This window comes from Terrapene carolina, unplaced genomic scaffold, assembly GCF_002925995.2.
Source record: "Terrapene carolina triunguis isolate 2854851 unplaced genomic scaffold, T_m_triunguis-2.0 Scaffold120, whole genome shotgun sequence".
Taxonomy (NCBI): domain Eukaryota; kingdom Metazoa; phylum Chordata; order Testudines; family Emydidae; genus Terrapene; species Terrapene triunguis.
Window position 1 is genome coordinate 12,300,953 of NW_020664471.1, and position 15,044 is coordinate 12,315,996.

Consider the following 15,044-nt stretch of genomic DNA (forward strand, 5'->3'; position numbering starts at 1 on the left):
TAGTACAAAATGTAGTGATGTGTCATTGATGATAAAAATCCATAAATAGTGTAACCAGGGTGCTTTATCTCCAGAGTAACATCATTATGTCTAAGAAAAATTGTTCTAAAATTGACAACCTACTAAATTCATTATTTTCAATACTGTGGTGATCTATTGATGAGCAGATTGGTTTGTAGGATAGTAACCCATTAAGTGATCTAAAGGCAAGTTTTTGTGTGAGTAAAAGTTAGGAGATCAAAATTTTGAGGCAAGTAGCTTACAATCATATTTACATTACCCTTTGATTTATTTTCCTTCTGTCTTTGTCACCCCCTTCTTTGACTCACCTTTCTGTTACTTAGTACCTTTTTTCTATTCAGGTTAGGCTGCAAACTGCAGGGAAAAATAGTGCTGTTTTTCCAGTAGGAAACACTTCACTAGTGTTTCTTAGTGAGTGGCAAGGATTCTGCCTTCATACTGAGTGAGAGAGACTAGGATCACATTATTATAGTCTGTCTCACTCTCTTCAAGCTCGATAGTTAGAGCACTTTTATTAATATTATTATTGGTTATTACTTTTATTATCATAGCAAAATTAGCCTGTCAGCAATGGGTGCAACAAAAATGGTGCTGAACATAATTTAACTGCAAGTGTAGCCAAGGAATTCAGAACCAGCCCAGAATCTGTGGCTAAAACCAACCTAACTCACTTTCTGAAATGAAGCTGAAAAGGGTTTGTCCTTGATGCATTTGCATTTAAACTGTGTTCAGCACCAGTTTAGTTTCACTTGTTGGTGACACTTGCTGTCAGTAACAGGACATTTGCTGGTGTAGACAAGGATCTCAGGCAAGAAGCAGCACTATGTTCTTATATTGTTTTGAGTGCTGATTGTCCTTTGGACCTATGTTGAACAAAGAAGGAAGGTATTGTTGTCTGTCCACCTGACAAACCAACTTGTTCTTCCCTGTATTCTCTATAATGCTTACTTTAAATATAATTTGCAAATATGTAACCAAAAATTAGCTAAATGTATTTTTATGTTCTGAATGGCTCAGATAGCTAAGGGAGGCCTTTGGCATGTAATTAACTCTAAACAGACTTTGTCTTTCATTTCAGTATCCTCAAAGTCAAGCTGGCCAGCTCCTGCCGCACTTAACATTGCATCTGCTATGGTGCCTTGTTGGGGAAAAGAGAGCTGTCCCAGGGGCTCACGTAAGGGTAATTGTTTATTATATAGCATGGTTTACAAAGTGTTTTTTGTGTTGTTTTATATTTCAAAGGGTATAAAAATAATATGAAAGACACCATAAAACTGTGCTATATAATGAAAGGGAAAAAACCACTTACCTGAGCTATCATGAGTCAGTTCCATGCCCCAGCATGATTCTTCAAAGCCTCTGAAATTAAGGCATGCATTGTGCGGGGGTCTGGCGGCTGAAAGAGGGGTCAGCTGGTGTGGCTTTGCAGAGGCTGAAATGAGGTGAAGAGTGCACTTCTTTATACAATCTATTTAGGGTTTTCAGAACATAACAATATCTGTAGTTGTGTGTGTTAAGAAAATATTCTCAGCTCACCTTTTAAATTCTACCTCTATACCCCTTAACATGTAAATGCCATTAGAGAGAATTTCAATTGAACTCCACAATTTAAGATGTTTCTATAATTGTGTAAGTTACCATAAGTAAAATGTAACAACTGTCTGTGGTCCAAAGAACTCTGAAGTAGGGGTCTGTCACTGAGAGTAGAGCAACTTTTTTGGCTTGTAAGGAAGGCAGGATGGGAAGAAGACAGATTCATATGGGCAAAGGGCACTGTGAGGCCCTCTGATGTAGCCAATACAGTGGTCTGCTCCCTGTAGATATATGAATAGCTATTCTATTTTAAATAGAATTCCTATGTGAATAAGTGGAAGTTTTTAGCATCTAGAATTGTCCAAGTGAGTTGGGTTGGAGAGGGTAAAAAACAAAAATAAAGAAAATAAAAAAAGAAATACTGTGTATCGGGGAAAACATTCAAGAACTATTCATCTCTCTGAATGTGACCCCTGTAATGCCACTAAAGACAGCAAGACTTATGGTGATAGCCTGGCCAAGCAGTAGCTGTGCACAGGGCTGCTTTAACTTTTGCACATATTCAATTTTTCAAAGATTTAAAAAAATTTAGGCAAGATAGTATCAGCAGCTTGTTCCAGAGGCCAAGCTGTTTCCTGCTTCCCTCAACTGGAAATGCATAACCTCATATCTCTACCAAAATGTTAAAATGTGCAACACATTCAAGGAGGCAGAATCATAACTTCTCCTTATTTGCCTCTGAGAAGTACATGTCATCAATTTTAATGAACAGCTGAGGTATATGGATATAAAAAAATGAAGAAGAACCTCTCACTTCGCTGTTTTTGCCTTCTAGTTCAAAAATTTTGCTCTTAAAGCCAAACAGTTTTTATTTCAATATAGTGTAAGAAAGTGCTCTGAAGTTTTGGTTTTCTGTTAGTACAGTTTATATGTAATATCAAAATTTGGTAAACGGACCTCTCAATAGCGTGCCTACTGTCTTACCTGGCCAATAGCAATCATGTTTCCAGCTGCTGTAACCAAGCTCAGGAGAAAGATAATGCACAAAGCATTGGGTCTTAAGCAGCGGAGTTTTGACTGTAAACAAGGGTAGTTTACTAACTTGTTTTCAGCACCAGGTGAACTGTGAGACACATGTGACTATTCCATATAGTGGCACAAGTTGGTGGCTGGATAAGTAAATAAGTGGCTATTTTCAGTCGGCAGTGTTTTTTTCTTGAGGTGAGCCACTTGTCTGATGGGAGGGGTAATGGGGTTCTAGGTTAGCATGTTGTCAGCTAGTTCCAAGGTCAGTGTATAGTAGAGGTCTCTGAAAAGGTACGTTTGAGTTAATATAGAGGCATACAAGTGTTAATATGCTCCTTTTTAGTTAGAGACTCTTTATACCAAAGTCCAGTTTTAAGTATCCTGTAAGGTTTAGACCAGGGGTCTCAAAGTCCCGGCCCGCGGGCCATCTGCAGCTCGAGAACCTCCCCACTGAGGCCCATGGAGGAGAGACGCATGTAGCCATGCTGCCGGCTCTGTCTGCTGCAGGCGCTGCCCCATGCAGCTCCCATTGGCTGGGGGAAAGGGACAGAGATATCATCACTAGTCGCCATGCAGAGTCAGCCCTGGAGGCAGCATCATTAGTTGCTGGGCAGAATCAGCCATGGAGGCATCATCACTTTTTTCCACAATGAATATAAACAAGTCAAAATACCGAACACAACTATCTGATGCACACCTTGCTGCAATCCTGAAGGTTTCAACTGCTCAGTCACTGAGGCCAAACATCAACAAACTGACAGAACTGAAGCGTTGCCAGGTATCTGGCAAACACTAAAAACTCCCTGGCAGGCGAAGAATTGTATAAAGTTGTATGACAGTTTTATTATTTCTAAGAAAATTGAAATAAAAAATACAATATAAACGTTTTCTTTTCTGAACACCATCTTCAGTGACATTATTGGCCCGCTGGGAGGATTTGAGGACTGGCACTGGCCCTAAGGTAAATTGAGTTTGAGACCCCTGGTTTAGACAGACTTTACATTGGATGTGCACACTTAATATGTTTGACAAAGGATCTATCTGGAGTGATTTCAGTGACGCAGTCCTTCCTTTCTGACAGATGCAAAAAGTGGTACTAGAGTAAGGGAAATGAACAGTCACTTAGTCCTTCACATGTGAGGTACCACAGGAAACTGGTTATCCTCCTAAAAGAGCATAAGAGCTGCTGAAGAAGGTTGTGAGGCATTTTGGTCTGTGGTAATGTTTGTATGTTGATGGTACTTAGTTCTAGGTTTCTTATTCATCAGATTCAGTTAGTTCAGTTTCCTTGCTTCCATAGCATCTGCCCCAAATAGGGTCAAATGAGAAAGAGTTGGCTGATAATGAATCTGGGTAAAACAGAGATGTATTTGTTTGGTTGGTAATCTAGAGAAATTAGTGAGGGTTGTAACTGCTCCAGTTATTCATGAAATGAATCCCATCCATGCCAAAACAGTTTGGGGTAATTTGAACCCAAGATTTCTCTTGGATTCCCAACTAGCAAAAGGGGTACATACAGCTTTTTGACTTTGTGGTTGGTTGAAGTGTTGCAGCCTTTCCTCACCGAAGCAGATCTTACGAGTCATCCAAGCCTCTATCACTTTTAGGCTTGGGCTACTTCATTTTCTCACAGTTAGGGTTACCCTTGGAGACCACTTGGAAACTTTAGCCAATGCTGAATGCAGTAGCAACATGCTCACAGTGCAGTGGATCAGCCATGAGCACATTAGGCCTGTGTGCCATGCACTTTACTGGCTTCCCATCTGCTTCTGATTACAATTCAAATAATTAGTTTTAATCTACAAAATCTTCTGTGGTTTGGCATTTATCTGTCTTAGAGTTTGCAGCTCTTCCTGTGCACCATCATGTCAACTGAGGTCTGCTGAGGAACTTCTGCTCACGGTCTTTATATGATTCTGGATTAGAGGTAGGGCATTTGTGATTTGTTTTGGAACTTTACTACCTCTGCCACATCCCAAGTTTGCTTCACTGTGTAGTGCAAGACCCCTCTCTTTGACAAAGCTTTCATTATAACGAAAGCTACCTCTTTTACAGAAGAATGGCCATACTGGGTCAGACCAAAGGTCCATCTAGCCCAGTATCCTGTTTTCTGACAGTGGCTAATGCCATGTGCTTCAGAGGGAATGAACAGAACAGGTAATCATCAAGTGATCCATCCCCTGTTGCCTATTCCCAGCTTCTAGCAAACGGAGGCTAGGGACACCATCCCTGCCCATCCTGGCTAAGCCATTGCTGGACTCCACGATGGACTCCATGAATTTATCTTGTTCTTTTTTTAACCCTGTTATAGTCTTAGGCTTCACAACATCCTCTGGCAAAGAGTTCCACAGGTTGACTGTGGGTTGTGTGAAGAAATACTTCCTTTTTTTTGTTTTAAACCTGCTGCCTATTAGTTTCATTTGGTGACCCCTAGTTCTTGTGTTATGAGAAGGAGTAAATAACACTTCCTTATTTACTTTCTCCACACCAGTCATGATTTTATAGACCTGTCATATCCCCCGTAACTAACTCATATCAACCTAACTCTAGAAAAACTACTGACCGACTATTGGCTTCATATATCACCACTGCAGCCTGATTACTAGAAAACAAGTTCAAACTGTGGAATAATTTTTGCTACTAAGTGTTGGCAATAAATGTATAAAGCAGATACCGAGCAGCTTGATTTTAATAAGCTAAATTGACGTAGACAGAAATTGGAAAAATAAAATTGGATTGAAAATTTAGTAAACATGAACTAAGAAGATGCATTTTGTAGAAACTTATTTTTTTTCAGTGTGATTCTGTGAGGTCCTCTATGGAATTTTACAAATTGTTGTTATTTTACACTTTATAGGATTTAGAAGTCTTTTAAAATTTTTACAAATATTTCCTAAGCTTAGGAACTCTCCAAGAAATTATGTACTGAAGATTGTATCATACCTATTTTACATATAGTCAGATCATGTAATCTCTTTGTTCCTCAATTTACCTGTGGGTTACACAGTGTATTGGTGGTAGAGCTACAAATAGAACCCAGAATTCCTGACTCTATTCTTTCCTGTAATCAACAATCACTTTCTGTTATGGGTATTTCATTTTCAGCGGTGTCTGCAATATTGGTACACTAGTAAGTGTCATCACATACTCTAGTTCCACTTCCTTGTCTTCATGCTGAATGTGAGGGTAAATGGGAAGTTGTCTCTAGGGCTAGTGTGGCTGATTGTGATCTCTCATCACAGAGTGTGATCAGGAGTACGTCCACTGGTGTTGATGTAATTTTACACCAATGTGGACTAAGGGCTTAACTTCCATATGTACAATTTTTGTTGTGTTTTTAAGTTAAAAATTATTGAGGAAGAGGAGAAATTAAAATTACTAGCAGATGTTTCCTTAAATTATGGTTTCCATAGACCTCCACCTGCTGGAGAAAGAGATGTTAGTTTTGCTGTACATTGGAACTTTTGTTCCCTGTGAACCACATTATCAGATTGATAGTACTTTATCTTCATTATCCATGTACTGACTATCGTATTCTTAAAAGATAGTTATCAATATCTCCATCTTGGAGCTTATCATAGAATCATAGACTTTAAGGTCAGAAGGGACCATTATGATCGTCTAGTCTGACCTCCTGTACAACGCAGGCCACAGAATCTCACCCACCCATTCCTGTATCAAACCCCTAACCTATGTCTGAGCTACTGAAGTCCTCAAATTGTGGTTTAAAGACTTCAAGGTGCAGAGAATCCTCCAGCAAGTGACCTGTGCCCCACTCTGCAGAGGAAGGCGAACCCCCCCCCCCCAGGGCCTCTGCCAATCTGCCCTGGAGGAAAATTCCTTCCCAGCCCCAAATATGGTGATCAGCTAAACCTTGAGCATGTGGGCAAGACTCACCAGCCAGACACCCAGGAAAGAATTCTCTGTAGTAACTCAGATCCCACCCCATCTAACATGCCATCACGGGCCATTGGGCATATTTACTGCTAATAGTCAAACACCAATTAATTGCCAAAATTAGGCTATCCCATCATATCATCTCCTCCATAAACTTATCAAGCTTACTCTTGAAGCCAGATATGTCTTTTGCCCCCACTGCTCCCCTAGGAAGGCTGTTCCAGAACTTCACTCCTCTGATGGTTAGAAACCTTCATCTAATTTCAAATCTAAACTTCCTGATGGCCAGTTTATATCCATTTGTTCTTGTGTCCACATTGGTACTGAGCTTAAATAATTCCTCTCCCTCCCTGGTATTTATTCCCCTGATATATTTATAGAGAGCAATCATATCTCCCCTCAGCCTTCTTTTGGTTAGGCTAAATGTTTTGCTTCACAAAGAGGCAACACTAGATATAATTTCTGTTTCATATGCAGAGCCTTAGAGAGTAGGTTTTGTGTGTTTGGGTTTAGATCTGTAATCAAAGCTGCACAGTCACTCAAAGTGAATTAGTTTTGATGTCTGTTGTGGGGCTGTAAAACAGTTCTGATTACTGAGGTGAAAATTTGATGACTAAACCACTGAGCTGACCAGTTCCTTCAATTCTGCCTCTTTGGTAAGAGTAATTTTTTACTACTCTGTTTGAAGCTGTAGAAAATGGACATCCAGAAATTATAAAGCTTCTACTCCAACACGGAGCAAATATTAATGGATCCCATTCTTGGTCTGGATGGAATTCTTTGCACCAAGCTTCTTTTCAGGTAACCTATAAATTTATTATTTCATTTCCATGTAAATAGTGTGTTTTACCCTTTTAAAATGACAGATTGTACAGTTTTTGCTTCCTACTCTGATGATTTATGATTGTTAGGCTGGGCAGAAAAGGCAGTCTAAATGCTAATGATCATTCTGAATATGTCATAGTATGCTACAGCAGCGATAGAAGGTGTTAGGCAGCAATGATTATTTAAGTATTAATAGTACTGCATGTGCTTAAGAAGTGATCAGATATAATATTTGGGAAGTAAATCTGTTATAACATACACTTAATTTTTTGGGGAAGACTTTCATTGTATCATAGATGCGGCCAACCTGGTCTCTTCTGAATTTTTTTTTTATCCAGCATAAAAATTTATCAGACTTATAGTTCCAATATGCTAATTTAATTCTATTTATACACCTCTACCTCGATATAATGCTGTCCTTGGGAGCCAAAAAATCTTACCACGTTATAGGTGAAACCGTGTTATATTGAACTTGCTTTGATCCACCGGAGTGCACAGCCCCGCCCCCCCGGAGCACTGCTTTACCGCGTTATATCTGAATTCGTGTTATATCGGGTCGCGTTATATCGAGGTAGCGGTGTATTTATTGGACTGGGTAAATGTGCAAGATGAAATTAAACCTATCTGATGATTCTGCCACAGACTTTCAGAATACCATAGAATATTGAATGTACTCTATATTTTAGATTTATACACAGAGTAAGAATGAAAAAGCAGGGTTATATCAATTCCACTGCTCTTTTTCTAACAAAACAAAATATATTTATTTCAGGGACATACTGAAATAATAAAATTGCTTCTTGAAAAAGGAGCAAACAAGGAATGTGTGGATGACTTTGGAATCACACCTCTGTTCATTGCTGCTCAGTATGGGAAGCTGGAGAGTTTACGAGTACTTATATCACATGGTAATTTTCACCTTTCATTTAGCATTAGTAATATTTTTATAATGTTAGTGAAACACCAGCTATGAACTGGTATATGAAATTATCACAAAATGCTTAAATCTTGCTATTCCGGTATCTTGCCTTGCATTCCCTTGAATCAGACCAAGAAACAGGAAATAAAACATAAGTGCTTGTCTACAGTGGAAATGCTACAGTGACATAGGTAATCCGCCTCCCCGAAAGGCAGTAGCTAGGTCGATGGAAGAATTCTTGGGTTGACTTTGCTCTTTGCTCTGTGCACTGGGAGTTAGGATTTTTTTTACACCCCTGATCGACTTAGTTGGGTCGACCTGACTTTTTAGTTAGACCAGGCCTAAGTAAAGACCTAACCTAGGTAAAGATTAAGGGTCTGATTGTGACCTTAATCACACTGAGTAGTCCTTTACTTAGGGTTACCATTCGTCCGGATTCCCCCGGACATGTCCGGCTTTTTGAGCTAAAAATAGCGTCCGGGGGGAATTTGTAAATGTCCGGACTCCCCCCCCCCCCATGCAGAGCGCGCACGGCTAACAGGGCAGCCGGCCGGATGGTGCCACCTACATGGGGCTCCGACAGCCAGAGAGAGCCCTTCCTCCCCCCTGCAGCAGAGATCACTCCCTCCCTCCCTGCATTCGCAGATCGCCTCCGGCAGTCTGGAGCTCCTCCCCCGCTGCTGCCCAGCGTGCCAGGACCAACGGCTCAGGTCGTTCCTGAGCAAGTTCACAGAGACGTTAGGCGAAGGCCAACGGCCAGGGGGTCGGAGAAGGGGCAGGGAGATTTTGGAGGGGGCAGTCAAGAGACGGGGGGGGGCGGGAGGATGGGGGGGGCTGGGGGGGGGGGTGTGGATAAGGGTTGGGGCAATCAGGGTACAGGTAGGGGGTAGGGTCCTAGGGGGCCAGTTACGATGGGGGGAGGGTCTCAGGAGGGGGCAGTCAGGGGACAAGAGGCAGGGAGGCTTAGGTAGGGGGTGGAGTCCTGGGGGCAGTTAGGGGCAGGGGTCCCAGGAGGGGGCAGTCAGGGGACAAGGAACGGGGGGAGGGTTGGGGGTTCTGAGGGGGGCGGGAAGTGGGAGGGGCAGGGACGGGGCTAGGGCAGGACGGGGGTGGGGCTAGGGCGGGGCTCCTCCCGTCCTCTTTTTTGCTTGCTGAAATATGGTAACCCTACCTTTACTACATGAGAAGTCCAATTCATTTCTATGGATTACTGCAGGAGCAATATACTACTTAGCATGATAAAGGGTATCCCAATCGGATCCTAAAGTTACAGTCGTAATTTCTTCAGAATCTCAGACCAACAGACCTTGGTGTGCATCTCTGAATAGTATGCTGTCACTAACCTTCCCACACAATCAAATGAAAATTAAACAGTCAAAACTATTAAATTGATGAGCACCCTAAACCTGGCCAAAACATCACACACAGGTCAACAAATCTACAGAAAGTAATTTCTAACAAAATATTAACTAAATCTTCGAAATTTCTCCACAATGTCTATCATTTATCTGGTATTGCCCTATTCTACTACATAGTGAGACAAGTGCTTCCCAGTCGCATACAAAGTCTTTCTCTCATTTTACAGTAGGAGTAAGAAACCTAATGTAAAGTTCATCTGTAAAGATGTAAATAAAAGTAACGACTCTGTGGTTTATAATTCTGTTCATTAAGTATCTTCTACTATCAATGTATAATGCACTGCTATACCAGAATTCAAGCCCAACACTCTGCCAGCGTAGCAGGATTATTGGCATGTTGAATGATGGGAATGTTTTCCTTTGAATGGAAGAAAGTGGTTCAGCTCTCCAGTGTGTAATGTTATTTTAGAGTTTGTTTAATTTATTAGGTACTAATTACTTGCATTGCACTGAGGATTGCATATTTTTGCTGTATTTGTGATTAACTTAAAATAATGTTTTACATCATTCATTCTCTCTGTAACCTCATCAGGGTTTCAAGTGACCCTAAAGGAGAATTTTAAGGGACTAGCATTTGACATCAGTGTTTTCTTCCTGTCAGATTTAAATGAAAACCAAAAATACTTTGAGAACTTTAGTTCTAATCACTTTAGCGTATGAGCAATTTGAAAACACGTAGCAGGTTAGTAAAGTAAATATGATTCTTCTTCGAGTGCTTGCTCATATTGATTTCATTGTAGATGTGCACACGTGCCCACATGCGCAGTCATTGGAGACTTTTTGCTTAGTGGTGCCCGTAGGGCCGGCTGTGGTGCCCTCTGGATTTCCATGCTCATGCGTTGGTATATCAGGCGCCGCCGGTCCTGCGCCCTTTCAGTTCCTTCTTACTGCCCATGGTGGTCAGTCGGAGTGCCTCTGTCCCTTGCTTCACAAGCGGTCAGCGGTTTCTCTTCTATCTTAGCCTTGTGCTTCTAGCTGTAAATAGTTTAATCATTTGTTAGTTAGTTGTTAAGTACCTATTAAGTGTTTAGTTAGATAGTGTCCCGGCAGGGACTTTGCCCCAGGCGGGGCATGCCCTGGTCTCCGGGTTTCAAGCCCTACTCTTCATGCCTTGTAGTGTCTCACAAAAGGGCTCACCCCTGGGGAGTCCCTCCCCCCGAAAGGACCCGCCACTGACTCCAGGGAGTGGTAAAGGATCCAAGTTGACAGCGCAGTCGACGCGCTCTGAGCCCCCGGCACCTAGAGAGCTAAGAGTGCCTCTGTCACAGACGGCACCGCGTGTGGCAATGGAACCGGCTAAGGCACCCCATGAGGGCAAGCCTGCCGACAAGGCCTCGCACAAAACAAGTGAGCGCCACCAGTCCCCAGAGCCAAGACAGAGCCTTAGGTCGCCACGTTCTTGATCTCCGCATCAGCCCAGGTCTCCGGTTCACCGCTACGAATCATCGGCTCCGCGCTCCCGATCCCCGTCTTCATGCCGGAGCTTGCCCAGGCGTCGATCTCCCCAGCACTGGTCTTTGTCACATCGTTGGTTGCCGTTGCTGAGACCTCAAGGTTGCTCCCTGGTACGGCACCGCTCGCCCTACTCCTGGCACCAGTCGGACCGTTACCAGCACCGGTCACTGGTGGCGACAGTGAGCCGCCAGACCCAAGCATCCACAGCCCCGCCTTGTTCGCTGATCTGGCAGCAGGACCAATGGCTGACCCAATGGCCTTATTGGAATGTCTGGGGTATTCCCATCATGTCATTGCCCCACTCCCGCCAGCCCTCAATCACCGCATCAGACAGGCCAAAGTTGGCACCCACGGCAACGATGGCACTGGGTTTGGTGCAGGACACTCTGGCAGCCGCCGCGGGTGAGGAGCCGGCACCCTCCCCCCAGGTCGCCCTCTCTGACAGGTGAGGACACTGCAAGACCACCCCCGGTCGTCCAATCAACCTCCTCCTCTCCAGACGAGGCGGTGGCAGGCCCCTCCAGAGCTAGCCCGTCGGACGATTTTAGGGAGCATCAGGCGCTGCTCCGCAGGGTGGCTTCCAACTTCAGCCTCAAGGCGGAGGAGATGCAGGAGCAGACAGATGCAATGCGTAATGTGCTCTCAGTGTCTCCCCTGGCTTGCGTCGCACTCCCGGTACATGAGGGGATCCTGCACATTTCCAAAACGATCTGGCAAACCCTGTCCTCCATCCCGCCCGCCTCTAAGAGGGTGGAAAAGAAGTACTTCATCCCCACAAAAGGGTTCGAGTACTTGTACACCCACCTGTCACCGGGATTGTTGGTTGTGTTGGGGCCAACGAGAGGGACAAACAGGGGCCCACCAGTTCCACCCCTAAAACTAAGAAGGCCAAAAGGCTGGATTTGTTTGGTCGCAAAATTTATTCTATGGCCAGCCTTCAGTTTCAGGTGGTGAACCACCAGGCCCTTTTGGATTGCTACAACTTTAACTTTTGGGACACTCTCCTCAAGTTCAAGGACCCCATGTCCCAGGAGACGGCCTAGGAATTCACGACCCTTGTGGAGGAGGGGACTGCAGTGGCTCGGTGCTGCCTTCAAATGGCCTGGGATGCGGCCGATTCACCTGCCAGTGTGGTTGCTTCAGCGATGGTCATGCGATGCAGTTCTTGGCTCCAGACGGCTGGCCTGTCCTAGGAGATGCAGGCTTCTATTCAGGACCTCCTGTTTGACGGTGTCGGCCTGTTCTCTGACCAAATGGATGCGCGTCTGCACGGCCTGGAAGACATGCGGACGACCCTCCGCTCTCTGGGATGCACACTCCTCAGGCATCGCGACAGCCGTTCCGGTCTCCTCCGCCACCTCGACAGTGGCAGCCTCAACAAGGGCCTGCAAGTAAACAAGATGTTGGGTTTAGCCACCGCCGCCCTTCGGCGTCCTGGTCTCCTGCACAGCCTGGCCCAGCGAAGCACCAAGGGGGCCAGAAGCGATCATTTTGAGGGTGTGCTCAGGAACGACACACCAAGTCAACTGCCCAGATCCTTCCCTTCTTTTCCTCAACCGTCTTTTCCCCTACCACTCAACCTGGTTGCAGGTTATGTAAGACTGCTGAGTCCTGGACATAGTGGCTCGGGGCTACACCCTGCAGTTTCTGGCTGCCCCTACCTCCCACCCCCCACATCCCCGTCCCTCTCCAGGGACCCTTCTCATGAGCAACTCCTTGTTCAGGAGGACAAGAAGCTCCCAAGCTTAGGATCTGTGGAGGAGGTTCCTTGGGACATGGAAGGAAGAGGATTCTACTCCCGCTACTTCCTAATCCCGAAGGCAAAAGGGGGCCTTAGACCCATTCTGGACCTGCAGAGCCTCAACAAGTCTCGCAAGAAGTTGAAGTTCCGCATGGTCTCCCTGGCCTTCATCATCCCTTCCCTGGATCTGGGGGGCTGGTATGCCGCTCTTGACTTCAAGGATGTTTACTTTCATGTCCCTGTATTCCTGGGACACAGGCGTTTCCTGCGTTTCATAGTGGCTGGGCCACTATGAACTGGCCACTTCCAGTTCACAGCGCTACCCTTCGGCCTGTTCTCGGCCCCCAGGGTGTTTACGGAATGCCTGGCACTGGTGGCGGCTTACCTGAGGCGTCGAGGGGTCCAGATCTTACCGTATGTCGACGACTGGCTCATTGAGGGCAGGTCTCCGGAGCAGGTGCAAAGAAGCCTCAATTTGGTGTGCTCTACCTGCAGCGACCTGGACCTCTTAATAAATACAGAAAAATCCACATTAACGCCGGTCCAACACATAGAGTTCATCAGAGCAGTTCTCGACTCTACGCAGGCCAGGACCTTTCTTCTGGAAGCATGTTTTCAGACCATGACGGACTTGATTTCCCTCATAAAGAGCCAGCCACTCACCACGGCCCACATGTGCCATGTGCGCATACGTGGTCAACCATGCCCGGCTTCATCTGAGGCCTCTGCAAGCATGGCTGGTTTTGGTCTACATTCCCAACACGCACCCCCTGGACCGAGTGGTCACGGGGCCGAGCCACACTCTCTCATCTCTGGACTGGTGGCGGGATCCTAAGTCAGTGCTGCAAGGAGTCCCCTTCATGACCCTGCCTCCGTCGCTCAACCTAGTCTCGGATATGGGCTGGGGAGCCCATCTGGGTGAGCTCAACACCCAGGGTCGCTGGCAACAACACAACCTATGACCCACGACCTTCACATCAATCTCAGGGAGCTCAGAGCAGTTCGCCTGGCCTGCCAGCCTTTCTTGCCCCACCTGGAAGGCAAAGTGGTGCAGATCCTGATGGACAATAGTGCCACAATGTATTACATCACCAGGCAGGGTGGCGCCAGGTCTTGGACCTTTGTCAGGAAGCGCTCAGCCCCCAAGACTTTTGTGTGCAGCACGCCATTCATTTGGTGGCTGCCCACCTGCCCGGAACCAAGAACGTCCTGGCAGATCGCCTCAGCAGGGCCTTCTCGTCTCGCCACAAATGGTCACTCCATCCGGAGGTGGTCAGCCTAATCTTCTGCGAGTGGGGGACTCCCCTGGTGGACCTGTTCGCATCCTAGCAGAACAGGAAATGCCACATGTTCTGTTCTCTGCTGAGCAGGGGGGAGTGATAGCTCAGTTGTTTGAGCATTGGCCTCCTAAACCCAGAGTTGTGAGTTCAATCCTTAAGGGGGCCATTTAGGGAACTGGGGTAAAAATCTGTCTGGGGATTGGTCCTGCTTTGAGCAGGGGATTGGACTAGATGACCTCCTGAGGTCCCTTCCAACCCTGATATTCTACGATTCTGTGAAGGGCTCCCTGTCGAATGCCTTCCTGATCCCGTGGTCGGGAACGCTGATGTACGCCTTCCTGCCGATACCATTAATCCACAAAGTCCTGCTAAAGGTGAAGCAAGACAAAGCAACAGTCATCCTCATAGTCCTAGTTTGGCCTCGTCAACACCGGTTCGACATGTTGCTGAGTCTTTCGGCAGCCACCCCACTGCAGCTGCATCTTTGGCCAGATCTGCTGTCCCAGAACCACGGCAATCTACTGCATCCAAATCTGGTGGCGCTGCACTTGATGGCCTGCGTGGCTAAGTGGGAAAGAATGGCGGTGTTCTGCAGTTGACCAGCAGATCCTGCTGGGCAGCAGGAAACCCTCCACCAGGGCTACCTACATGGCAAAGTAGTAACGGTTCTCGTGGTGGGCCTCAGGTCGCCACATTCGTGCAGAAGAGGCCCCGCTGCAGGACATCCTGGACTATTTGCTGCACCTTAAGCTCCAGGATCTGTTGTTGTCTTCGGTCTAGGTACACATGGTACACTTGGTTCACCTGGTGGCCATTTCAAGGCGGGTTGGTCTTCGCCCATCCTATGACGGCACGGTCATCCTGCTCCCTCCTGTTTCTCTCCTGGAGGGTATCCATTCCATTACCCGCCCTCCTGCCCCTCTGTTGGC

The 15,044-nt window shown here is 45.8% G+C and overlaps 1 protein-coding gene across 1 annotated transcript in view; it reads left to right on the forward strand.

Annotated features, from left to right (window-relative positions):
- ASB3 (ankyrin repeat and SOCS box containing 3) overlaps nt 1-15,044 on the forward strand; it is a 115,313-nt gene that overhangs the window by 68,426 nt on the left and 31,843 nt on the right. Inside the window, exons 5-6 of the mRNA XM_024204099.2 lie at nt 7,166-7,278; nt 8,075-8,210. Of these exons, the coding sequence (XP_024059867.1) occupies nt 7,166-7,278; nt 8,075-8,210 (249 nt within the window). The remainder of the gene's footprint in view (nt 1-7,165; nt 7,279-8,074; nt 8,211-15,044) is intronic.